Below are 26,678 nucleotides of genomic sequence, written 5' to 3' on the forward strand. Positions count from 1 at the left end.
CCACAGGAATCCCCTTCCTCCCTCCCGGTGTTCCAGGGACGATGCCCCACAGGAATTGCTCCCGCACGGTGTCCCAGGGCCGGTGTCCCGCAGGAACACCCCCTCCCGGTGTCCCATGCGCGATGTCCTACAGGAGCCCGCCCTCCCGGTGTCCCATAGGAAGCTCTCCGTCCCTCCCGCTATCCCGGGCCGGCTCCGCGCTCCCCCCGCCTCAGCGCCATGCCTTTCCCGCCTTGGAGCGCGGGCTGACAGCGCCCCCTGCCGGCCCGGCCCTCAGTGCGCCTCAGCCGCGGCCAGCAGCACCTCAGCGCGGTGCTCTCGGTGCTTTCGCTCCGATATCTGCGCTGCTTTCGGCTGGGAGAGACTTAATCTTCTTCCTAGTAGCTGCAGGGGAATGTGTTTGCATTCACTGTGGGGGTAATGCTGACAACACGCTGATATTGTGATTATTGCTAGGTAGGGCTCAATGTAAGGCAAGGAGTTCTCGGTGTTTGATGCTCTTCACGAGCAGCAGGAGGGAGCATGGCCAGGCCAGCTGACCGAGCTGGACAAAGGGACATTTCACACCATGCCCACTGTATAAACTGGGGGAGTTACCTCCAGTTTATCACTGTGCTTTGGCATCCATCAGCAGGTGATAACTAATGCTATTGTGCATCACTTATTTTTCTTGGATTGTCTCTCTCTCTCCCATCCCCCTTTAATCACTATTCTTACTATTACTGTTATTACATCATTCATTATATTTTACTTTGTTTCAGTTATTAAGCCAAACCCACCGGTTTCACTTTTTTTTTCCCCAATTCTACTCATCCCACTGGGGTTGGGATGTCAGAAATAGTCCCCTAATTAGTTTCTTTGGAGTTGTATCAAGCACCTAAGAAATAACACAGTAAAACAAATATTTAAGTCACTGGAAGGCTTGAATTTTGGCAGGACTGCTTTCCCTTATTATAAAAAGATCAGAACAAATTTCCCAAAATGTTTAATGTCAGTACTTGCAGTTCTCCTTTCACAACAGCAGGAGAAAAAAAAATTGTCTAATGCCCAAAAATGACATCTGTGAAAAAAAATCTGTGCTAACAAGAATGAAAAGAACATCTAGTCTAATTTATTCACAGAAATGCCCTTAATAGACTAAATTTTCATCATAAAATCCTTTTCTACACAGCTTATACAATAAAGAAAATTATGTTATTGATACTAGTGTTCAACCAGCTTTGTGTAGTATAGTAAATCAGAGTCATGCTATGCTCAGCAGATGGACACATTTCTGCTGTGTGTAGGGACTGAGAACATCTTATCAGCACATTCTTCCTTGCCATCTGATTTTCATTTAAGAGCATCACTATCAGTAGTTAGATTTAAAAGGTTGAGAAAGCAATCAGATCACCAGAACACCCTTTCATTATTCAGCCCATCTCAGATAGCCCTTGCCACAGATTTGAAACTGGTGCTGCAGGCAGAGAACAACAGAGTGAATTCAAGCAGCAGTCGTCTTCCCAGAACAGCATTTGGAATTTCACCCGAGGAGGCACATAGCAGAATCAACCAAATTAACATTTTCAGCATTATTGACACTACAAGATATATTAGTCTCTGTTCAATTTAAAAAGATTCCCTGGGGAAATTTTTAAGGGGTGCTTACTTTATTGATTGTTATTGAGCTGGACCATTTGACAGCTTGTAGGGAAGGTCTGAATAACAAAAGCCTTGATAGGAAAAGATCAAGAGACCCCTGGTGACTGATCCGGATGGCATTGATTTGATTTTAGCATGATGCATTTAGTTTCCATTGTTAAAAGAATATAGCAGATTAATTTATAGAATGAATAGTAACTGTAGGGCTGTGACAGAACCTAGAGCCCTACAGTGCACACAGCTCTTGCTCCAGTAAGCAATTAATTTCAGCAGAATTACTTTGTAATCAGCTGGATTACTCTGAGAAGAAAGCACTCTAGGGCTGAACCCTACAACTTCTACACTTGATATTCACAGAATCACTCCACTAATGTATCACAGGGGCTGTGAGGTGAGAAGGAAAGATGATAAGGAAGATTTCTATCACCTTTAAGCTCATGAATAACCTTCTTCCAGTGCAAAGAAATCATGGAACATTCTTGTATAAGCAGGATGTGGAAACAATCGAAGCATTCTGGCAAATATAAACACAGGGTGAACTAGAGTCAGGTAGTTATGCAATCTATGAGGTAGTCTTGGTATTAAAATATAAAACACAAGGCTAGCTAACAAGTAACAAAACACAAGGTTAAGCACTGATAAGGCTGAATCTATTTTTTACTGGGAAAAACAGAGAGTCAAGGACAATGGAGACAGGAAAGACCAAAAGTTTAATAAATCTACCCAGACACTAGAGCATTTTTAGAGCTATGTATAGACATCAGCTTCCTTTGATATGCAGATAAACAGAACTTTTAGAAAAGCAAGAGCACATCAAGTTTTACAGGATTACATCAGCAGCAGCATTTGCTAATTGCTGTAACCCCTAAGTCTCTCATTTAGCTGTAGTCAGTAGGCAGAAGTTGTATTGCTGCTGACAAAATGGCTTTCCCTTTCCAAAGAAAGGGTTGGTGAATATTCCTATTACACCAAAAAACAGGTAATGGAAGGACATTATGTACTCTCAGATGCTTGAAATCAACTTAGCTGAAGCTTAAAATAAAAGCTGAAGATTTTTTAAAAGGACTCAAATATGTCCTAAATAAAAGCCTCAAAAAATCGGAGTTGTTTCAATTTCAAGATGAATCTCTCTCTGCCGGCGGGGCAGCAGCTATGCATATTCTAGACTGAGAGCTGCACTGAGATACTGAAAACTGCACTGAGATACTTTTGTACTATGGTTCCAAAAATTCCCTGTTCTCATGTGTTTATTTTCCCCTTCCTAGTTCCCTGACAAACATATAGTTGTGGCAACCTGGTTGATCATCTCTGCTATTCCAACCTGCAGCCACTGAGAACCTAAAAAATTACCATGTGAAGGAAGCAAAGAGTTTTTATTCCATCTGTAAGCATTTCAGGACATATCAGATCTGAATTGTTGAACCCTAGATTTCATCTGTGGCTTAATGTGAATTGATCATTAACCCCACATCTGTGCTTCATGCTGGGCTTTGGCAAAAAGCTAGGCCAGGCAAATATTCAGATTATACAAACCAAAGGAAGTCTGAAATCTCTTTCTCCAAGCACACAAAGGTTATTCAGGAATAGCATTTGTCCCACTGTTTTTTGACTCGTCTACACTTTGCTGTGTACAGCTACTGTAATTATACTTAACCCTCTCTGTGTTACATATGCTAATGTAATTTTCTGTAATGTGTTGGAGTCATCCATAATTCACTCCTGCCATTCTAACAGAAACCTTTATGCCTGTGGGGCTGAAACACACAGTTGGTTTTCTAATATACCACATGAATGCATAAACAGGTGGATTACAGACACTTTCCTTCATCTTGACTCTGTTGTCAGTAAGTCTGTAGAACAAAACAAGTTTAAGAGCAAGAGATTCCATGGGGTAGGAGATATTCTCAAGCAATAGCTCAAACTCATCATTTCTGCTGATCTGGCATTTCTCTGTTGCCATTTCTCCTTGTCATTGCCTTCCATAATTAACCTTGTGCCAATTCTCTCTTGGTTTGGCCAGAATAGAAGCAATCTTTTTTATAGAACAAAAAGTCTTAAGAACAGCAAACTTCTTACTAAAAGAATCAACTTCAAATGATTAACATTAGCTGTTGAGCATCAAATTGGGCTCTCAGCTTGAATATGTCTGTTATTCCAGGTCTGAACCACAAAAGTCAGTGACTATGAATGTCTAAATGGTGGCTAAAACACACATAAAAATATTGCTGGGTGTTTCCCAAATGAGAGCTTCGTGCATCTTTCGAACTAGTCTGCATCCAGGAGGAGCAATTCCAGGGAGCTCCAGGAGGTACTGCTGTGCAGCTCCATCCCTTCCACACTGCTGTGGGCTGGGAGAGCCAGAGACAAGGCAGGAATACTTTTTGAAAGCATTTAACAGCAAAGGAAAGAAAGAACACACTTCTTCACGTTGAATCAAATCAAAATACCACGTTCCAAACCCTACCCACAGATGACTAACCCTAGCAAATTGGATGATCGTATTGTGGTGAGTTATACCACAAAAAAGTATCCTGCAGCCAAGAAGCAGCACCTAAGATGAGCACTGCTGAAACAATGATTGATTGCGAGCAAAGATGAAAGAAATTACATAGGACAGCATCTTCTTTTGGAGGCAATATTCTTCTTTGTGCTTTTAAACCCAAGACAAAACCTCTGGGAATGTCAGATGCTAATTTAAAAGACATGAAAATGATTTCTAACTTGTCATACCAAACCCTTACAGAAAAGCATCTCTATTCACTGTGTAATGCCTGTAATGCCTAAAGATCTTCTCAATTATATTTGTTTTCCACTTGATTCTCCTCATCTGAGAAAGAAATGCATTGCTGTCTGAAAATAAATGCTTCTGACAAGTTTTTTGTCTTTTTCAACGGCATTATAACAGTAACAAAAAATCCTGAGCCATTAACTTCCGTGCAAATTTTGTCTGAAAATGGACAAACTGAACATTTTAGGATTAGGTCCAGAGAATTTACACCACCATTAGATTCAAATGGATAAATATCTTTTCCCTGTGAATGATATTGTAATACTTCCAAAGGGACCATGCTGAGACTGAAGGATGACAGGATCAGCAACAACCCACGGCAGTATGATGCTGAAACATTTGATATATTCAAATAATAAATTTCAAATACTTGCAGGCAAAGAGACAGGTGTGCATTCAAAGGTGACAAAAAATACTTGCTGCCTCCCAGGGGTAACTGCTGGACACCAGGAGACTTCTGTGACAGCACCTATACCCTCAACCATCAATCTCAGTTTCAGAAAGCAAGAAATCTAGTTTTGCTAGGAAGGAAAAGGGAGAATATGTGGTTATGCAGGAAAAGCAAAAGGCCAGCCATGGAAGCAGGAAAAACCATTTACTGTTACCATGGCCTCATCTTCTTAGGAGAAAAGCACTGAAATTCCAAGAGGAAAATGCATTCTGAGTTGGCTGGGAAGGGAATGATAAACCAACACAAGGGTAGGAGGCAAGGCCCATTAGGGGAGGAATGGATGAAAGGGTGATATCAGAATCCAGTGGAAAGGGAAGGGATCTGGAGGTGGGTAAGAAGAGCTAGGCAGCACCAGTGGGATGAGAAGAGAAAACAGGTGGAGAAGGCTCTGGGAAGTTGAGTTACATGCCACAGGAATTCTTGGTAAAAAAAGTTTGGGAATCACTGACATAAAACACTGTACATGATATGGTAGCAAACTACATGAATTATTATTCAGATTATAGATAATTTTCACTCTATGTAGAAGTGTGAGACTGCAACAGAGAATGAACAAAATAAAAGCTGTGAAGTGTGAAGGAAAGCACAGAGAGAACTTGTTTTTCTCAGATCATATTTTTACAGACAGAAAGGAAAGCATTTTCATTCTGATATACTAAGAAAAACAATTCAGAAAAAAAAGTCTCAATTAAAGGAATACCTTCTGGATTAATATCTTGTTCTGTGGTCTGTCTTACCTGTCACTTTTCCTTATTCCAACTACACTTTGCACATCTAAATGTGTATTTTAGGGGTTTATGTGTAACAAACCCTAGCTATCAGGCGTGCCCATCACATAAAGGAATCACTACCCTGACAGCTCTGATATCTAAGTCTTGCTGAGGCTCTGTACTGGAAGATATTTTTATAAAAGCCTCCTGCCATCAGAACAAAAGTTTTACTTCTAGTCATGTCGACAACACAGCAGGACAGTGGGAAAGTAGTCTAGAAGTGAAGCTGCTAAAGACCAAGGCTGACTAAAGTACATCAAAGCAGTGCCTTTTGAATTCGCAAGAGTGAAAAATTAGAAAAGAATTAGCAGGAGAATAGGTTAGGTTTTTATATCTGGGTGACATTAAGTTGTACATGAGGCAGATCAGGTTTTAGGATAAGAAGGTACAAATGTAGTAGGAGAGAAAAACTAAGTTAAGGCCAGATTACTCTGGCAGGAGTTAAATACATCGCTATCATGGACTGTAACACCAAGGCAATTGTGATCCCCTTCCTTTTCATGGTTCCTGCTGGTTGTTTTGCATTTTGAAACAGCAAAACAGGGCTGTAGCCAAGCCATTTGTTTGGATTTGGCTCAGATATGTCTACACCCTGCTGAACCAACTTATTTCACTGGCAAATTGATAGTATCTTGAAACGTATCACTGGAAATTATTTGTTGCACAAAGCCAAACTCACTTGGCCAAGTTCACAACATGTAATAAAATTGAGGACAGTCACTGCACATTTTTCACACAACTCACCCCAGACCTATTTGCTGACACAGTCCTTGCCTGCTAGCTAAGCAACTGCTGAGGTGTATAGTGTAAAAGCACAGAGCAATGTTATTAATAATTTTATCATTGAAGCTTGAATTGATAGACTATCACTGGACTGTTTCAATCAAATGAGTTGTAAGTATTGACAAGGGGAGCTGTTCTGGAAGAGTAGTTGATGACAGTGCTTATCCTATCACTGTCTGGGGCTGGTTTTTATCTGTATTAAACCAGTCAGTGTTAGGAATCCACGCAGGTAAAGCTTCAAATCCAGCTGCTCTCCCAGCATGCAGTCATGGTGACTGCACTTGATGCACCACATTATCACAGTGAGGAACATAACTGAGTTTCTTGTGAGAGAAAAGCAATAGAAAGAATTGCAAAATTCCAAGCTCTACAACAATGAATGACACCAACAAGAAAAAAAATCAGTGGAAGCTTACAGGAGACATGTGAAATGGATTTCTCAAAGTGTGAAAAAAGAGCCCCTGAAGCAGTGTGGGACACTGACTATGCTCCAGGAAACGACTGGATAAAAGTTGCTGATCTTTAGAGGAGGAAGCTGTCTTGTATCATTCAGTCAGATGTACCACAGTAAAACAACACTAATCATCAATTCTCCACTGTCTGATAACACTACTAAAAGGATCAGCGTTAAGTGAGATTGATTAAAGCACGTGCTGCAACTGCTGCTGACCCTGAAAACATATCTAATGGCACTGGACTAGGGAATATGAGCCCCAACCTAGCAGCAAAGCAGGATCTTGAAAATTAATTCAGAGCAAAGATTATCAGATGTCTGATTAAAAAGTATTGTATCAGAAGAAGAATAAGAGATATTAAATATAAGTTCTGGGGCATGCAGATAGAAAAACAGTGATGGACTCACAGAGTATTAGTATTTATTGAGGCCTGTAGTATGGAGATATTAAAACACAGTCAGTCAGAAATATTATTTAAGAATAACATGGATGCTCATAAATGCAAGGTAAAGAGAAATGCTCTGTCTGTTTCAGATTTCTTTGAGCAGGGCAGGAAATGTGTGGGGAGGATATCAATTTTACGAATAGAAGCAGAGGGATGAAGCTTTAGAAGTTCATTACTTTGTGAAAGTACAAAGGAAATGAAGAAAAAAAGGCAAAGTTAGGCAGGCCAAGGCAAAGTTAGCTGACACAGACAGTGCCTCCCTGGCTAATGATTGATAAGAGCAGCAATTACTGACAGTTCTAAAAAATGTCATTCTATTTTAATTCTCAATGTGTCAGACTCAGGAAAATTAAATCACATCAGAAGCCACAGACTTATTACTGAAAGGTCAATTTTTATGAAACTTTTCCTCAAAAGTTTTAGTGAAGAGATTAAATAACCCTACTCCATTAACTTGAGTCAGAGAAGTTTTAGGGGAACATCAGGCAAAAATGGGCTAAGAACTACTGTATTTAGAGACACTAAGAGACACAAGGCTTTGCTTCTATTTTCATGGCTCACTTGGAAATCAAAAAGTAAATGGTCTTGAATATTCATATTATTCAAGACTTTTATCAAAACATGTGGATGTGCTTTGAAATGAAATGCAATGAAAAATGAAGTTGCACCATTTGCCTTAATTAACATAGGAATGGTTCAGAAAAGCTGGTGTTAACCCTCCTTTGTAATGTCTCATTCACTCCTCTAATGCACCCATTGGAATGGATAAATTAGCAAATCTTGGTGCTGCAGCTTCCTCAGTAACCCATGGAAGAGCATGAAGGAAAATATGACCACTGAGTCCTTGAGCAATTGACTGGTCAGTTTTACACTAGCTCATTTCTTGATCCATGCACAATTCAAAATTGTGAAGCCCAGATTATGTCTCTGAGAAGCTGTATATGATTGTGCTGGATAACAGTGAGAAAAGTGAGGTCTGATCCAAGAAAATGAAAGGTTGTTCTAGATGTAAAGGCCTAGCTTGGGTAAAAAACCCAAGAGGAGCTCTTGAAAAATTGACCTACTAATGTACTTGTAGTACCACGATTTGTGTACCAGATTACACAAATATCACCTTCTCTCCTTTCCAATACATTGGGCAATCAACATGTGTATGTGTGTGTGTGTCTCTGTGTGTGTGTGTGTGTGTGTGTGTGTGTATGTGTGTGTTCATCTTTTATGTCTGAAAATAAAGATAAGCCCAGCAATCTCAAGCATTTGACAGGTACACCAATACTAGCTATCTTAGCAGATAGCTTCTATTCTTTTTCACTCTGTTCCTCACAGGATTTTTTTCTGTTTAGAATGTGTACATAAATTACTAGATTATATTGATTTTATCCTACTATTCATACTTCTGATCTTAAAATACTGACTTTTAGATTTTTTTTTAATATATTTGTCACCTTACTTTTTGCTCAATACTTCCAATTCTGTTTGATGTGGCTGAGGGTGCCTGTGTGTTTTGTGGCTCCTGCTGCTCCTGGATGCTTATCCTGTTTGCAGAGCTCACTCAACTGCTCTGTATGCCCAGACTGAGCTGTGTAGGGGATGGACAGGCTAGCTGGGGCAGCCCTGAAAACTCCACAAAAGGGTTCCCTTGGGTGGGGAGATAAGTGCTGCATTACTCAGACAGGATCTGGGATAGGGATCAGCTCTGGCTAGGGGCTGGGGAAAGGCTGGAAATGATATAGTCACTGTACCTCACACAGTTGCATGGAGGAGTTGTGAAAATCAGAAGGAAACTGGAGGGCTGCAGCAATCAAGAGCTGCCACTCCTCAGTTTGATTAGAACTAGAAACAAGAGTGTATTGAGCAGTGCTGGATCAAGGCTGACATCATCCACTATTTATTTTACCTCCTATGATGCCTTCCAGCATATATCAGCATTTCAACAACCACTGGGGTACAGGCCAGCACAGGCATCCACATCTCCAGCCAGCCTCCCCCTGAAGCACACAGCTGTGCTGTGAGATGGTGTCAGCCAGTGCACAGCCCCAAGGAGCTAGAAAAACCTGTGTGTTTGGGTAGGGTTGGTTATTGCAGAAACATCTTAATCACCTTCCTTTTTTTCCACAGGCTTCCCTGAGACACACAGCCCTACACACCTTCATCTTGCTTGCTCTTAGAAATGCAATTTTTCTTCTTGTCTCTAATCTCCACAGAAAACTGCACTTTTTTCCTGGCCCATCTCCCTTCACTAATTTCTGCTTTAGAAGTGCTCCCTGCAAACCTCTGCCTAGACTAGTCTGTAAGATAAAGGCCTTTGCAGCTTCATGTCTCTGCTTTTGCATGGGGCAAGGAGAATGGGACTGATGGCAAAAAAGGTTAAAATTGGAAGCTGCATGAGGTTGTAAAGGATGAAAACCTTCAGCCAAGGCCTTGGGGCTAAACTTCAAAGTCTACTCAAGAAGATGAGCTGAAAAGAGATGTAGCTTGATAATTTGATATCCCAGAAGCCAACATGGGAAGGATGCTTCCTTCATTTAAGTTGGATATAGGAGTGCTACATATGTGCACTGCAATGAATGGAAACTTTGAAAACCAAATGTAGGTCTATTAAATATACAGAATTTAACAATCATTTATACCATCAAATGTGAATTATCTTCTTAAAGCTCACATTATAGCTATTGCCATAACTCTTATCTCTTCATGGATAATCTTATAAACAGCTGTTTATAACAGACGTTCAATACTGTCCACACAAATAGACAATCACTTGTACCATTATTTCTATTACTGTCACCAGCCTGCCACTCCATAAGTTGTGCTGGGATATCACACAAAATACCTTTTAATATGCATACATTTTTCTATATATTTTTACCAAAAAGTTGATATATTGATATAATTTTATACACTTTGTAATAAAATATGTAACCAGGGACAGCTTTAAATGTGCATTTTTTAGGCATGTATAAGCCATTAAAAACTGTGTACAAGAAATTGTGGTTAACAAAAATTTACTTGTGATGACAGAATCTTTGTGTGTATCTCATATGTAACTGCAGGTTTTTTGTTTTGTTGTACTTTTAAGGAATTTTTATCATTCAGTCTGCTTTACTGTCTAAGGTGATTGCTGAACACAGAACTGATTTTGTTAATATTTTTGCCAGAGCTACTGAGATCCCTGCACCATTTCAGTGCTCTGGCTTTCACACATCAGCTTCATTTACTGACTCTAAAATCCTCTGTGGTAAAAAATAATGTAATTTCGCTTTATTTTATCTATTTACCACGTTGAGATAATCGACAGACAACAGATAAAAACCAAAATGAAGCGTGACAGCATCTCTATCGTCACAGGAGAAAAGACTCACCACGGGAGGGCACTAAACCCTGAGAAACCAAACTGACTATAAAAGGACAAGCGGAAAATGTGGATGATTTCACTGGAATGAGCACACAGGAATTTACCAAGATGATGCAACTCCTTATCTTAACACTGTCAGTTACGTGCCAGAGCTGATGGAGTGGCCTCATCCCAGCCCTATCCTCTTCGGTAACCTGTTCTGTGAGTGTAACTAGCAGTGCACAACCCATCGCAATTAAACACTGAACTTCATTTACACTCTTTAGGGGCAGCTTAGCAAAATCGGTGGAACTATGTCCGTGGAGACATGATGAGAGAGAGTTAGTGAACACGTTTTGCACATATTCAACCATCCTTAAGAATCTCTCTACCAGCAGGAAAGAGATTCATTCTCTCTATTCCCCAAAACACATCAAAGTAATTTTTTCTTGTAGGTTTTTTTGTGCGTATGTGTTTGTGGGGTTTTGTTGGTTTGAGTGTTTTTTCTTTTGGTGGTGGTGGTTTCTTTGAACTATCGTTTCAAGAAGGCTTTGCTGGCAGCTGCAAACCGGGCAATCCAGTCCTGCGAGTGTAACTGCGAGATTCCAGAACTAGAATGTCTGTCTGCTCCCGAAAGGTGATCCAGGCTGCCTTTGGGGTTCCCTTGATCCCCAGCAGCTCTCTCCGAGAGGACACGGAGCGCTGCCCGCGGCTCAGCCTTTGCTGCTGGGACTACACCCGGCAGCTTTCCTTGCCCTGGGGACGGTGCTAACACCGTGGTTTTAGTTCTGCTATTGTCAATGGGTAGGAACCCCGGCCAAGAAAAACACGTATCTGTAAAGTCATCTGCTCGTTTAGACACCCGTCAGTGTTTGTGGTGTCTGCCCCGCATTCTGCAATTTCAGCCGACTGCAAAGTGATGACGTATAAAAATACATGCAGTGAGTAATGATGAACTTTTGCACACTTGGTAAAACTTTTTACTTCCTTTGAGAAGGTTGGCACACCGCCGCCTCTGAGCACAGCTCTGTGACACTCCCTTTCCGTTTCCTGATGGCTGTGGGGCTGTGCGGTGGGAGGCACAGGGAGCCAGCTGTCTCTCGAGACACACATTCCCGTGCCCAGCGGCAAGCCCTGCTGTATTTCTCAGCGCCTGACCGCGGTGTTCAAGCAGCTGGGTTTCCCTGAGGAGCTGTGTGTGTGTAACGGGAGGGAAGATCCCAAACAGCCGCTGAGAGATGTGCAGGAAGTTTGTGGAGCACAGACTGAAATGCTGACGAGCTGCGATCTCCCTGGGGCTTTACCTTTCGGCAGTGGCTATTACATCCCTTTCTTCGCACACCATATCCATCCCTGGCTCCTGCCTGCTTAGCTGCTCCCTCCCCACACCTAGGGCAGCCGGGCAGCAGGAGAGGCTGAGCCCCTTCTCTCACAGTAGCTGCCCTGTGATTCCCACATTTCAGCCCTGTGCTGAAAGTTTAACAGATGTTATTGCCTAGGATACAGAAACTGTGCTCCCTGCGCATGAAAGAAAACCCCCACACCACGCCCCCTCCTAAAAGCCCAAAACCCCCAACAAAAACAAAAAACCTCCCACCAAATACACAAAAAAACTCCACCAAAACCAAACCAAAACAAACCAAAAATAAAAACCCAAAAAGCCCCCCAAACCAAACACCTGAATGGCAGTTTGACATATACTGATAGATTTGGATACCGAACATCCATCTAAGTCCCACTTTACCTTTCTAACCCTGTTTCATGTCAGGCTTTACAGATATCCAAATGATTCATTTCTTTCCAAATTACACTTTTACTTATATTCTAAAGAGCTAATTGAAAGACAGGGACATAAATAAATTAGCTCTTCAACTAGAAAGCCTCAACAGCCTTTAAATGGTTGACAAAGCACACTCCTGAAAATATGGGTGGCAGCAACATTAATTTCTGGGATGCAGTCCACATGTGCTGAAATCTCTCAACACAGCAAACACATCCATGGGGTTGTTCAGCCATCAGAGCAGGCTGAGAAGGCTGGGAAGGAAATTCACTGCTTCCCTTTTTGCTCCTGTCTCTGTTTCGAACTCATGTTTCAGTATTTCTGACTTCCGTTCACAGTTTGATTTGAGAACTTACTAAAACTCTGAATATATATATATTATATATATATATATATATATATAAAAAATATATAAAACTTGTTAAACACCTTCTGAGACTGTAATGTGAATATTTGACATGCTTAGCAGAGGAAATCCTGAAAGCATATGTTATTTGAATGATTTCTAGGTAGATCCCTAAGAGGTAAATACAAAAGCTGTATGTATTTGGTTCTTTCCCAAAGGATGATGAAAAAAAGAATTTTTTTCAGAACATCTAACTGATAGACACAAAAGCTCCATTTTCCACATGATTTAAGATGTGAAGTTATATTTTCAAAGATGCTTTAGTGCCAAGAGGTTTAGATGATCCTCTAAGTGGACTTCTAAAAGTTGGGATCTCCGTTTTTAACTTAAGGGTTCTTTTGAAGAGCTTTGGGTTTCCTACCTGAGACAACAACAGGCACAGAGATATCTTTGAAATCTTGTCCTAAAATCCCACCAGTTTTCTGTGCTTAAATGATATTTTTGTTTAAATATGAAGGTCTGAAAATCAGTTGCACAGTTTGGAAAAGGCTGATTAATGGAAAGGAAGACTTTATAAGGGCTACAAACTACCTGCTCTCCTTTAGCACAAAAAAAAGGATTACCCTTTGCTGTTGAGTATACTAAGTGTATTTACTGCTAGCAATTTTGATGGTGCTTGCTACCTTTACCCATAGCCTTCTAGGTGTTTTTGTTATTTTTTGGTTTATGTATACACTCTATTGGAAATAGTATTTGAACTCCAAAAGCAGAAATATTATGGTATATCTGGTTACTGTACTAATATTTAAGGACTAAAATGGTCCTGCCATTGTGTGGTTCTCCATCTCTTCTTTTATTTTGGCCTTACCAGTAGTTTGCAATGGGTCTGAAAGCCACAAAAAAACCCAAACCAGCAAAATTATCATTTGGTTTAACAGGTTGACGTAAGTCATGCATCACCTTATCAGCATTCCTTATTCAGCAGTGAAAGAAAGGTGCCCTTGTAAAGAAGTGTGGTCCTAGACCACTTGGGCAAACTGTGAAAGCACCAAGTCAGACAGTGGCTGGTTAAACTGTGAATATGCAAGAAAATTCAACCGTGGGTATTTTGTGGCCCTCCTGTGAGCCTCCACAGATAGTCCATGCTGGAAGAGCATCCTTCTGTCCCATCCCTACCACAGGACACTGTGTAATTTGCACAAAGTCAGTGCCTCGACACACTGTGCAATTACAGGGGTCTGGAAAATCTTTTTTGGCATTCTGGCTGAGGTACTTACACAGCTTTAGGTATGGCTGGGTTCGTTCCTGGTTGGAGCTGGGAAGGGCGAGTGTGTAATTAGGAGGAAAACTGAGCAATGACCGCAACAGTTCTTGCTGTTTCTGGCTCTTGTTGAATAGCAACTCTAATTGCATCTTCTATGGGCATAAAAGCATTTATTCATGATATGTAGTGCTAGGAGGAAATTAAAGGCTTAGAAATACAGCCGTTAAAAGGAGCCTTGTGACCTGGTGCACTGTGTGCAGTCACAAGCTGTTTCAGGGCACTTTCTGCTGTGCCAAGTCCATACTCTTCATTCCCACCATCCTGCATTGTGACATTAAAACCCCGACTAAACATTTTAGGCCTTGGAAAGCAACCAGACACATTTTTATGTCTTGCTCCTGACTAAAAATATACTTCTTGAAGCAGTTATGCTGCATAAATAAAGGCTTAGTACTGTATATAGATCTGAAAACAAGCCCAGCAACTCAACTGACTAATTGATTAGCTTTTTATTAAGAATTCCTGTCATGAAACTGCTGTTGTGTTACAGTTGCCCAAGTAACAAAACTCCCTGTTGGTGTGTAAAATGCTTACTCAGGTAGTAAAAGCTGAATATGCAAACAAGTTAATCTGCAAGAAGGCCTGAGCCGATATTAATGAACAAAAAAAAGTGTAAAATACATAGTGAACAAAGACTGTTGGAAAGTGATGATTGAAGGAAGCGATGAGGATGATGGAAGCAAACTCAGATGACTGAAGGAAGCGATGAGGAGCTGGGCTGTTAGAGGCATGGCAATGCTAGCAGCTCCAGGAGCAGCGACAGCAGCAGTGAATGGAGCCTCACGAGTTGGTCAATTTCTTCATAGCAGCTTTTCTGGGGCTGTGGTTTGGGTTTGCGCTAATAGGGATGTTTTAGCTATTGCTGAGCAAGCAGTGCTTGCGCAGGGTCCCGGTCCCGGTCCGTTCTGCCCCGGTGGGTGCACAAGTAGCTGGGAGGGGACACAGGGGACACGGAGGGGACACAGCCGGGACAGCCGCGCCCGTATCCCACATCTCGCGGACCCTGCTCCCCCTACACGGGGTGATTTCTGGGGTTGACCCTTGGGGGCTGGGCCATCGCTGGATCCCCGGAGCCCCGGACCACACCCGCCCGGGGCAGCCCCGCGGTGTGGCAGCTCCCCCGCCCCGGTGCGCGGTGCCGCTCCGCCTCCGCGGGCAGTGCGCATGCATGGGGCGGCAGCCCAGCCCTGAGTCACCGTACAGCGCTCCGCAGCCGCTCCCCGGCACAGCTAAAGGCGGCCACCATGAACCGCTTGGGCAAGAAGGCCGATGAGACCCTCATCGAGATGGCTCTGTCGGCGGACGGTAGGGCAGGGCAGGGCGGGGAGGGCACGGTGGCGCTTGCCGGCCGGCGGTGGCTCGGGGCCCGCGGGGGCGAGCGGGCTGTGCGGGGCTGGGGGGCTCGGGTTCTTCCCAGGGCCTGCAGGCCGGCGGCTGGGCGATGGGGCTGATCCCGGGTGAGTCCTGAGCCCTCCCGCATCGAGCTTTGATCCTCCTGCTTCCTCTTGAAAAGGGCAACACCGCTTCTCCGCGAGCCGGATCGAACTGTGGTTAGCTCTTTGTGATCCCCAAATAGATCTTGCCAGTGAAGGTTCTCACAGCAGCACCCTGCCCGGAACAAAAGCCAGAGAACCCGCTCGATTTTTATCTTAAAAGACACAGCAGATACGCAGGTCCCTCTGCCGGACAGCAAACTTTGAGCCTCCCCCGAGGCGCTGCCTCCCAGCAGCTGAGGTTTTCCTTCCAAGAAGGCTCAGAGCAGACTAGCTCAGCTCACCTCTAAAGGTTCACACCTTCTTCCCCCTCGCCCCATCCCACAGCTCTGGATAGACCCTGTGGCAGGGCTTTGTGTCAGAGCCTTGCTTTGCTACAGCCATGTTACAGTTTCCACTTCATGTCAGTGTAGTATGTCATTACTTATAATAAGTGTGGTCCTGTTAGGATTTTGTGAAATAACATGACGCAAGTGTGTGTTTATCGGCACCTCACCTGGCAACGTGAATCAACAGCTGTAGGAGAGAGCATGTTGATATTTTCAGAATGAGACTATATATATTTTCGTAAAATAAAAGAAAAATGCTGACCTAGAAAAAATTCTGTTTTGGGAATAATGCTTTGCCGTCAGTCCTAGAGGTGAAAATCTTAAAGCAGGAAAGAACCAAGTCCCTGTGTTGGCTTCTCGGGTGATGTGTTCTCCCTCACATCTGGACCACACCACCTCTTTTACAAAAACATATAATGCCATTTTAAACATCTCGAGCACTAATGTCAAATCGTGTTTTCAACATGTTTGCCAGCCTTGTTTCAGAGAGGTGTGGTGGCAGGTACGGACTGTGGCATTCCCCAAAAGAAGCGGCAGTGACAGCAAGGAGGGCTGTCCAGCTGCAGGGAGGCAGGCGTCCTCAGCAAGTGTCAGACGAAGGTTTGCCCTCTCTGGGAAGCCTGGTGGGGCTGGCAGGCTTCTTAGGAACTGGAGCAGATGGATATTACAGCCTCTTGGCGAGCGGTCCTAATGCAAAGGGGATGTGAGAGGCCTGAGTCATCGCCCATCCCGCTGCCTGGGAGCAATGAAAGTGCGACGGCTGAGCTGCTCTCTCCACAGGCTGTTCTTCAAAGTGCCTTGAGACTAAGAAATACTTACAGAGCGCACAACGTATTCCCCTTTAGGGAATGACGAAGTCAGATTTGTAAACTTCATTCCACAGTGTTCAGTTTTCCCGTGAGCCTTGTGGGGTTTTTATAGTCATAAATACTGAGTATAAGGAGGTTTGAGGGGTTTCAGTGTCCAAGGATGGTTAAGGAGGATTTACCATACAGTAGCAGATAACTCTCCATACAAAATCATGTTCTATCCAGTTCATTTTTGTTAACTAACACCTTTTCTAAAACAGAAACAATTTGAATATGGGGTGAAGCGATAAGGCTTTTTAAAGTATTTGTTAATTTGTTGCCTGGAAGTCTCTCAAGGTTAAAAAAAATACCCAAACCTCCCTTTAATGATTGTTCAGAAAAGTTAACAGTACTCATATGCTGCCAGCAGGACTTCTTGTAGATCTAAACATACGCTTTGTGCTTCTAAGGAAAAGCCTTGTAAGGCTCTAGATGTCTGATAAGCATAAGCAGGGTCTGTGTAAGTCAATAGGAACAAGGCAGGAGTGAAAACATCTGCTGCTTATTTTCCTTAAAGACATGTTTGTATTTGGATAGTATGTGTATATTTAATTCTGGTTTACTACTGCTTTTCATTAAACTTGAATGCTGGGGAGCAGGTTATGGGGATAAAAAAACAGTCTACCAGCAGCAGAAAGTTTAACTTGCCTGTTAGAGCCTGTGTGCCAAAACTCTTACCTTGAAGGAAGCTTTCTGGCTTCCTGCTGAATTACATCTGTGTGAGGCAAAAAATTCTGGGTTATGTGTGTGATTTTGCTTTCTGTTAGAAGATGTGTGTCATTTACCTCAAATATTAAAGTCTAAGAAAACTGAACTTACAAAATTGGAATGTGAGTATCAGAGGAAGAAGACTGCAGTATGTTGCTAGGCATATTTATGTCTACAATGCTACAGTAACTGTGTTGTCAGATATATCCCAAGCTGCCTATATTCTGGAAGCTTGCTGCTGGCTCAATGCCATGATTTGAAATATGCTGCCTTTATACACATGGCTCCTCTTCCAAAACTTCCAGGAGCCTGGTTTGAACTCGAAATGCTCTAAGCACTCTAAATTCAAATGCTTACTAAGGCTGGTTGTAATCTTGCTTGTGTTCCCCCTGAGAAAGGTGGAAAAACATGAGGAAAAGCTGATGGCTTGACTTGCAAACAGTGCTTGTTCCAGTGTGTTGGCATCTTGCAGTACCTCAGCATTCAGGGCCAAATGCTGCTGTCGTTGAATAAAATGATATTTGATCACTTATTTGATCAGAATTCATGCCAGTAACATAAAATACAGGCCTTGGTTCAAAACTACATCTGTCTCTAATTACTGTCGCAATGTATGTAGTAATTTCTGATCTATTTGTGGAAACATTGAATGGGATATCATGTTCCCAACAGGGCTAAACCAAAGGGTTTGTTAAGAGGAAGCTGTTTGAGAGTTTATTCCTAGGTAATGAAATAAAAGCTCCAAGAAATTTACACATAGTTGAGAATATAAAGGGCAGGAGAGAAAATACTCTCTCAGACCAAGCAGTGTGTGCTTTCTGAGTGGAATTTCTTCGCTGGCTGCCATGTGTCACTGCGGGGGCACAGTGTAAATACAGGTTGGGTATTGGAAATTAAACCTCCTTGTAACAGAAAACTCCTGTTTGCAGCAGGGAAACCTGCTTTTGGGAGCTGATCCCAGCAGCTTGCATCATATCACTGTGTAGCTGTGGTGCTTTTGATGAGAAAATGAGAGCATCAAGCCAGTTCCACTGCAGCTGGTAAATATGGATTTTTCTCCAAAGATTGTGTTGGTTTGAAAAAAAAAAAACCTGAAAACTACACTTGGACAACACTTTCATTTTAGGTGAGAACCCTGCATGTGGATTAACTTCACTCTGCGTAGCGCAGTGAGTAGCAAAGGAGGAATTAAGTCCTCTGCATGCCATTTAAAACCAGTAGTAATTATGTGGGATGTTCAGGCCACATTTTGAGAAGCTGGGAAATACAGCTGGATTCATAGAATATTTAGAGTTGGAAAAAACCTCTGAGATCCCTCAGGTGCAGAACTGAGTGATGGTCCTGCCATCACAGGTGAAGGCATATTAGTCTCTCTGTAACAAAGGGTGTACAATTTCACCTTTCTGCTCAGAAAATCAAAGAAAATGCTCTGCTGCTGTCTCTCCCTTCCAGCAGCTCCTGGAGGAATGGCTTGGCTCAGCTGAGGGGCAGAGGTTCTGGATTGTGAATGCCAGATAAACAGCATGAAAGCCCCCAGCATCTCTTGTAGTGTGAGGCAGTGATGTTCTCTCAGTGATTCCCTCTCCGTCAGTTTGCAGCTAAGGCTCTGCCTGGAGTGCTGTGCTGTCCTCAGGTGTTCCCTACAGAAATAAACTGATAACTGGATTATAAACTGAAAGTACACTTCAACCTTTATGTGCAAAGGCTTAATAATTACTGTGATGCAAGGAAACCTAGGATAAGATATAAGGCCGTTGCTGAAAATGTGCTTTTAAAATCGTCCTTGAGAACTGTTGGTGTATAATTTGTAAAAAAAAAAAAAAAACCAAAAACCCCAAACAACAAACAAACAAAACCCCCAAGAAACCAACTACCACTGTGTTCATATTTAGTATCTCTAAACCAATCAGTCACATGTTCCTGTGGAGGACACAAAACGTCAACATAAACATGTCATCAAGAAGGTGTAAGTAATGTAAAAATGTGATTAAGAGGCCTTAAGAGGTAAGGTAATAATAATAATAAAAAACTAGTGCAAAAGTTCACTGTAAGGTAATAATACAGTGAACTTTTGCACTAGTTTTTTATTGTGGCTTGGAGATTGAACCAAAGAGCAGTGTAATTACCAGGTTGTATTTTCTTATCTAGCAATAATTTTATTGTATTTGGTGATAGCTTTCCACGTGCATGTGTGTATAGATGCAGAAAGGGGAAGGAAGATTCTGGTGTTGTATTGCTCAGGATAGTTCTTACAATTATAATTGTGGAAGGATTTTCAGCTGTTTGCTATGTGCTAAAGCTAAATACTATGTCAGGAATTATTTATAGGTTAAACATCGTGTGTGTGGTTACATATTGTCTAACATTGTGTATTTTGTTGTAACAATTACAACATTTCGTGTTAGGCTAAGCACTGTGTGTGGGAGGAGCTCAGTCTATTGGGACCTGTTTGCTTGGATTATACTATGGAAATGTGTGTTTTTCATTGAAACCTAAAGCTGGTAAAGCTGTGGTGTTTGTGCCTCTATTCTCCAGTGGCTCTCAGTGAGGACCTGTAGAGCTGGTGAATTTCCAAACACTTTTTTCTAGGAAGTGAGTATATCTTTGCATGAAGTGCAAAGTCTTCTAACTGGAAATCCCAAGGGATTCTTGTCTTCTTTCCTAGGCTCACAAGGGAAATATGAAATTTGAGGCCTTTGGCAAGAGAGCAGAACCCTGGCAAACCATGTGGGCAGGAGGTTGTCCTTTCATTTTCTGCCCTTGCCCTAAATTAGAAAGGGCCCTGTGGTTTGTTTTTCAAAGGAGTTGTCTTAACTGTTGGGTAGGAAATCAGAAAGTCTATGTTTGCACAATTTATAGCGTGCTAGAAATATACCATGCTAACAAGTAATGGCTAGCAGATGTGGTTTTCAGGCCACTGGGTTCTTCAAACCACTTTGCCTACTTCAATTCTGTTAATTGACTGGTGCTTATGTAAAGAACTTTAAGTGATTGAAGCCATGATCCATTGCCCTGCTCATTTACCTGACTGATGGAACACTTTCTCTTTGGGATCAGTATGGGAATTCCAAAGTTATTCCATCATTTTTGAAGGGATTTGGACAGAAATGCCAACTCTTGCAATTCCTATAAATCCTGCAAATCTTGCATTTGTTTCAGAAACAAAAATTTACAAGTTAAGTTGGCCATCTGAAATTAAAATGTTTGGATGACATGAAACTGAGGAACACCACCAGAGGACAATAAATTCAAGGTGATTTTTAGAAGAAAAGCAAATATTGCTATATTTGCATCTTCAGTTTCCTAGTTTATGTATCCCTTTTCATTTACAACATCTACAGAACATCTCTCCTACAAGAATAGGACTGTAAGGTGTATGCACAGAATGGGGCTGATGAAATCTGGCCTGACTTTATCCAACTGTTCCTAGTCTGGGCTTTCTTTTTAACTGCACTTGAACCTGATAATCAGTTTGTGTGTCATTCTGCACAATGATGATACCTGAAAGGTCTACGTGCTCACAGCATGCTGTAAGTCTTGGCTGTGCTGAAATATAAAGTACAGTAGTGGTTGTTGCCTCAATTGCATTAAAATGCCATTCAAGTTCTGTGTTACAACGCTATGCTTGTGGCTTTTCTTTGCTAAAAACAGATTTGCACAACTTCTCTTTTTCTTTAGTGTATTCCTTTTTTTGCTATCCTGGTGTCTTTGAATCAAAAGGGGAGGTGGTTTTGTGGTTCTTTAAAAGGGAGGTAGCTGAGGGTAACTGCCCTGTTCTGATTTAAAATACCCAGTTATTATACTAGAGATTAGGACTAGGACTTCATGTCTTTTCCAGATGCTAAATTTTCTTACTGTTAGGAACAGATTTCCAAATATTTATGCCTAAATAAAAGAGGTTTTTTTCTTTTACTTCTGATGTGTTGATAAATACCTGTTCTCTGGAAGTGCTTATTAAATGATAAAACACATACAGAAGATTATTATGTCAGCGAAGCAGCCTGTACTTGAATGCAATCTTCTTTTTTTTAAGGGACTTTTTAAAAGAATTTTAAAATAAAATTCTTTTAAAATATTCCCAATAGATTTTTTTGGATTCACTGAGAATATTTTCATTGTTAAGAAATAGTCCTAAATTTTTAGGAGCGTCTTTGTGTGTGCATGAATCACCACTTCAGACTTCATCTTAAGACTGAAACTTTGGCTCAGCAGCACAGCTATTACTCTTCAGACCAGGCCAGCTGGAGTAATAAGCTTATTTTGCTTCTCGGAAGTCAGCTAGGTGGGTCTCCAGTTCCAACTCTGTCATCCAGCTTTGGAGGATATGATCAGTATGTGCATAAGTTTGGTTGACAAGTCATTGTAAGGCTGTTTTCCTTAGATGTGGAAGCACTGGCAATAGTCATTGTGATGCTACTTGGAATGACTGACTCATTTCTCTTTTCAAGACATCTTGGAATAATATTTTCTTTCATTGTCTGTTAAAGATAAATATAGGGAATTTTTTTCATAGCACAAAGTAGCTGCTTCATAACAACTGCAGTGTAAGTTTCAGGATTTGTTAGGGCTTTGGTTGGTTTATTTTCATTTTACCTGGACCATTGAATTTTGCTCTAGGGAGAGGCATGTGTAGAAACTAATATGCCAAGGTGTCAGACATATGCAGAACAGTGTCACTGGTTTGAAAGCTCTTTTTACCTGCTTGGTTTTGTTGGCTGAAAAGGATGCTGTTATTGTGTCTACCAAAATCGTGGAAATAAATGAAAGCAGCATTTTGGAAACAATACTGAAAGTAATAGTGGAATCGGTAGTAATACTGTTTTACTATTACTAACCAGTGCAGTTTATCATCACCTGCCTGGGAATCCTGTCTCTGGCTTTCCTTTGGAACAGCTCTATCAGAGCTCTTAGGTCTGCAAATGCAGATGATTTTCTAGTTTTAGTAGCAAAACAAAAATTCTGATCCCTGTAATATCTCTTCAGCTGCCACCTGATTTTAGAAGCACCTAATATGTTAACACTTTTACTGCTGGAAACAATCTGTCAAGAGCTGTACTTGGTGCAGATGAATCAGGGAGATAGAAGTTGGAGGAAAGGAAAACTCAAAAGCCTCCTCTTGCTCTGTTTCCTGACGCAGAGTCACCCTGAGCTGTGCCATGCTGCAGCATCTGCATCAGCTGCCCTGTGCCCAGCTGTGCCTCAAACACAGCATCAGCAGCCAAGCTTGTGTCTTTGCCATCTCCCAGCAGACTCTGATTTACTGATGATGCTGAAGTAAAAGAATTGTCACCTTCCAGGGAAATTGCAGGCTAGGTGCAGTTAAAGGGGCTAGAGCATCTGTGGCTGCAACTGTGCTAGTAATTAAAAAAGCCAAGGATTTTTTCACTGGCTCTCGAGGACAAGTAGCACAGTCCAGCCTGTAGGGTCTGTGGGAGGCTTTGGCTTGCAGTGCCATCATTACTTTTTTTGCAGCAGCACTGAACACATGTGCTTTTATTTTTTCCTAACTCATCAGTTTTGCCATGTAAAAAATGAAGTGATTCCAGCACGGTGAACAACTTTATTTCAGAATTGCTAATAATTTAATTATGCAAGAAGCCATTTTTCATGCTTGTTACAGCAATCATAAAATTGCCGTAATGAAAGTACCTTTTTTGTGAGTAAACTCTTTATATTTTAAGAGATGAAATCAGTCTTGATTATATTCTCCAGTCTGTGGTACTGAATGTTGATTTCTGTTTCAGGTTACTGTTGTTCTGATTATTTGAATCTGTAATTGAAGTAGAAATGGTCTGTAATTCGTAGGGGTGGCATACCAGAAGTTTCTAAGTAGGTTGCCCTGTGGTTGGGTGTAGTTTGGGGCAGCATATGTTAATTCTCTAGAATTATAGGCCATATGAAGCTTGCTTATTTCCATAATGTGCACCCTCCCAAGGCACATGTGTTTGAGGAGCTACAAATAGCTGTGTGAAGAGCTGTAAGGCTGCTGAAGAAAACAGTGACACTGGGAAATAGGAATTGCTTTCAGCTAGGGCATGTGTGCTCCCATGGAGGCCAGTGATTTGAACAAATACCAAAAGGATAAATTTCCGAAACAATTCAATGAGTTTTAATAGTCATAGGGTTGTTCTGGTGTTGCTTTTGAACAAAAAAAAATTTGAGGAGTGATTCCAATTTGTACAAACAAATTTTGTATTAAACAGCCACTTAGTTTAGTAATTCCCAAGTGTTTGTTGTTCTTGGCACACAGACATTTCTGTATCTGTATACATAAAAGCATGTAGCATTGGAGAACAAGGTTATACCCTCAAATATGGTATTTTTGTTGGTTTATGCCCATTTTTAGATATGAAGCTGTAATTTCATTAAGAATTTTAAAGGTGTTTTCTTGGCTAATAGAAGCTATTATGGTCCTCCCTGCTGCTGCTCAGGGAAAGTGGCATTCTTGTTTGTGATGCTGAGTAAGGTGTCTGGACAAAAAGGTCAATGTTGGTGTTCCAAGAGGAGCCTTGCCATGCTTTCTGTCTAAGTCACACTCACTGGTGTCCAGGGCTTATTCTTTTGTTTTATATAGTGGCTGTGTGGTAAAGAAGAATGGAGGAGAATTATGAAATAGGTTTGTATTAAAGTGAATTTTGCTTGTGGTTCTTACTGAAGTGTTTTTTCCTTTTAAAGATGACATTGCGATTCTCACCAGTTTCAAGCCATCACAGTCAGAAGGTATTGTACTAACCCATGTTTTACCTTCCTCCCTTTTTTCTGTGTCCTCTATCCTTTCTTTTTGCTGCTGGGAGCCTCTTGGAAATCAGACTTCAGTTACTGTGAGTCATTGGTATCACAGATGAGCCAGGCCTTTGGCAATGTGATTTGCAAGTCAATTGTTGGCTATCTGTTGGCAGCTCTCCTGGTTAAGGGAAATTTCCATTTTTTCTGGGCATTTCCATTCCTGGTGCTTGGTGCAGTTCTGGGATGGAGCCTCTTTGCAGCTTCCTACGTGTTTTGGGTGTGCATTGCTTGTGCTGCTGATGTTCAGGAATCTGATTATGTGTTTTACAAGGAGTGAACATGCTAAGTATGTTGTACTTTTCAGTTAATATATGTTTTGCGCTCTCCTTTTGCCTTCTTGTGTGCTGCTCTCGGGTTATTCAGGTTTATTCCAGTGGATCAGAGAAATCAAGAGGATTTCCTCCCACAAGTTGCACAAGTAATCAGCTGTGGTACTGGGAAAGTGTTTAAAATGAGGAACTGAATTATATTTGTTCTGAGATTAGATTTTCACAACTAGAGAGAAGATAAAATCCAGGGGAAAAAAAACCCTACAAAGGTTGTTAGATGCCATTGAATTAATTCAAGTTCCCTCAGCAGCATAGGCAATTGAATGTCCTGGCCAGTTTATATCCTACCTGGATGCAATTTTGACATCAAATATTTGCATATTGCAAAAAAAAAAAAAAATAGACTTGTTTTATTGGCAGAAATAGTCTAACTGTAGTTGTCTTGACAGTGGTCTAGTGTAAGTCTGTCCAGTCTAAGCTATACACAGCAATGCTTCCTTAATGGAGAAAGAAGTAAGATTAATCACTCAATCCTCTTTTCTGAAAGAAAGAGACACCATTATTAGGTGCATGGTCTAGATTTTGGTCAGCTGTTTTCAAAATGGTTATCTTTCTCCATTGGTGGTGAAGTGATTTAGATGCCTGATTTAAGAAACTGATCTGTCTAATCAGCAGAGAGATGGTTATTTACAAAAACTTCTTGGAGCAGGAACGTAGGTTATGGGCTCAGAGTGTTCTTCAAAGGAAACAGAATATGTAAGATTATGAAGGTACTAAATATGATTTTCCCCATGACATTAACATTTTACTAACAGTGTCCTTGGTGAAATGACTGTATTTGTGGAAGAGTCATTTTGGAGTTCACTGCTGTCATTAAAAGAAGGCAGATTTTTTGTTTGGTTTGTTTTAGAGCTGGTTTTCTTTTCTCTTTGCTTTTTAAACAAGAAGCTTAGTAATTAAGTTCATATTGCTATTCTTGATCCTGTTTTCATATATCTCCATTATGTGGGCATCTGTAATCTTGTGGTTATGTATCATTAACCCTTTGGCAAAAAGATCACGCCCTAATTTGATTTCTAGCAAACAATCCCATAGGTAATTGAACTTCCATAACCAAGACAGAAAAGGTCTGAGTGTGAGACCCTCTTAGACCTAGCAGATATTTGAGACAAGAAAGATACGTGATGACAACAGATTTTTTTTCTGTCATGATTAAAAATATGTTTCTGTGAATGCAGGGTTACACCAAGGTAGTACAGACTGAGTATATTGTGTCTTGCAGCATTTTTTCCCCTCCAAAGAACCATTCTTGAGGATTTTATGTGTTTTGTATTATGAATATTGTGAATATTATTTTCTATCTTTTGCTTGTTCATAGTTCCTTGCCTTCAAGGTCCACATCATTTTCAGGTGCAGCAACATTTGAAAATAAGGAATGTACTTATGTGACTCTCTTTTTCAATGTTCCTTAGGGGAAGAATGCAATGGACCTTTATGTGAAACTATTTCAACTGCAGGATCAGAAATCCCAAGCAGCTCTGAGGTAAGGTACAGGAGGGATGGTGTTAGTTAATGTACTACTAGCAGGAAGGAAGAAGAATGGTTGGTGTGAAAAAGACAATTAGTTTTAAAACGAATACTTTTTGTAGATTGTCTTATACCTCCTTTTTATCCATGTAAACATTTTCTTCCTGTATTGTTTTGAAAGGGCAAAGCCATGAATGTGACACTGACACTCAGAGTCTCAGGAGAGACTTACCAGTGTTGGTGCTACAACACAGTGGTGGTAGAAAACAGGATGAGCTTAATGGTGATTCCAGTATCAGTCTTGAAATGAGAATCATGCAATCTTTCCATGTTTTGAAGACTGGAAAAACATAATGTTTCTGCACAAATCAAATGCTTTGTTTTGTGCTGTGTATCCTGTTGCTGGCTTGCTGGGGAAATCAAGGCACACCAGAGTTCCACTGCTCTGGGAACCTTGTGGCAGTGCAGCAAGACTCATGAGAAAGGAAATGAGGATTTGAGTTACTAGAGTACCACTTCCTTGCAACATGTGCAAGACGAAAAGTATCATCAGCTCTACATCTTTTCACAGTATCTCATTGCTTAATATGTACAATGTCTT

The 26,678-nt window shown here is 41.2% G+C and overlaps 1 protein-coding gene across 1 annotated transcript in view; it reads left to right on the top strand.

The window, feature by feature from the left end:
- Nucleotides 1-15,266: 15,266 nt before the first annotated feature.
- ANO5 (anoctamin 5) overlaps nucleotides 15,267-26,678 on the top strand; it is a 46,587-nt gene continuing 35,175 nt past the window's right edge. The window contains exons 1-3 of the mRNA XM_085063248.1: nucleotides 15,267-15,422; nucleotides 24,171-24,215; nucleotides 26,023-26,093. Of these exons, the coding sequence (XP_084919374.1) occupies nucleotides 15,362-15,422; nucleotides 24,171-24,215; nucleotides 26,023-26,093 (177 nt within the window). The 5' untranslated portion in view covers nucleotides 15,267-15,361. The remainder of the gene's footprint in view (nucleotides 15,423-24,170; nucleotides 24,216-26,022; nucleotides 26,094-26,678) is intronic.

This window comes from Lichenostomus cassidix, chromosome 5, assembly GCF_008360975.1.
Source record: "Lichenostomus cassidix isolate B80296 chromosome 5, HeHo_3.0, whole genome shotgun sequence".
NCBI classification, from domain to species: domain Eukaryota; kingdom Metazoa; phylum Chordata; class Aves; order Passeriformes; family Meliphagidae; genus Lichenostomus; species Lichenostomus cassidix.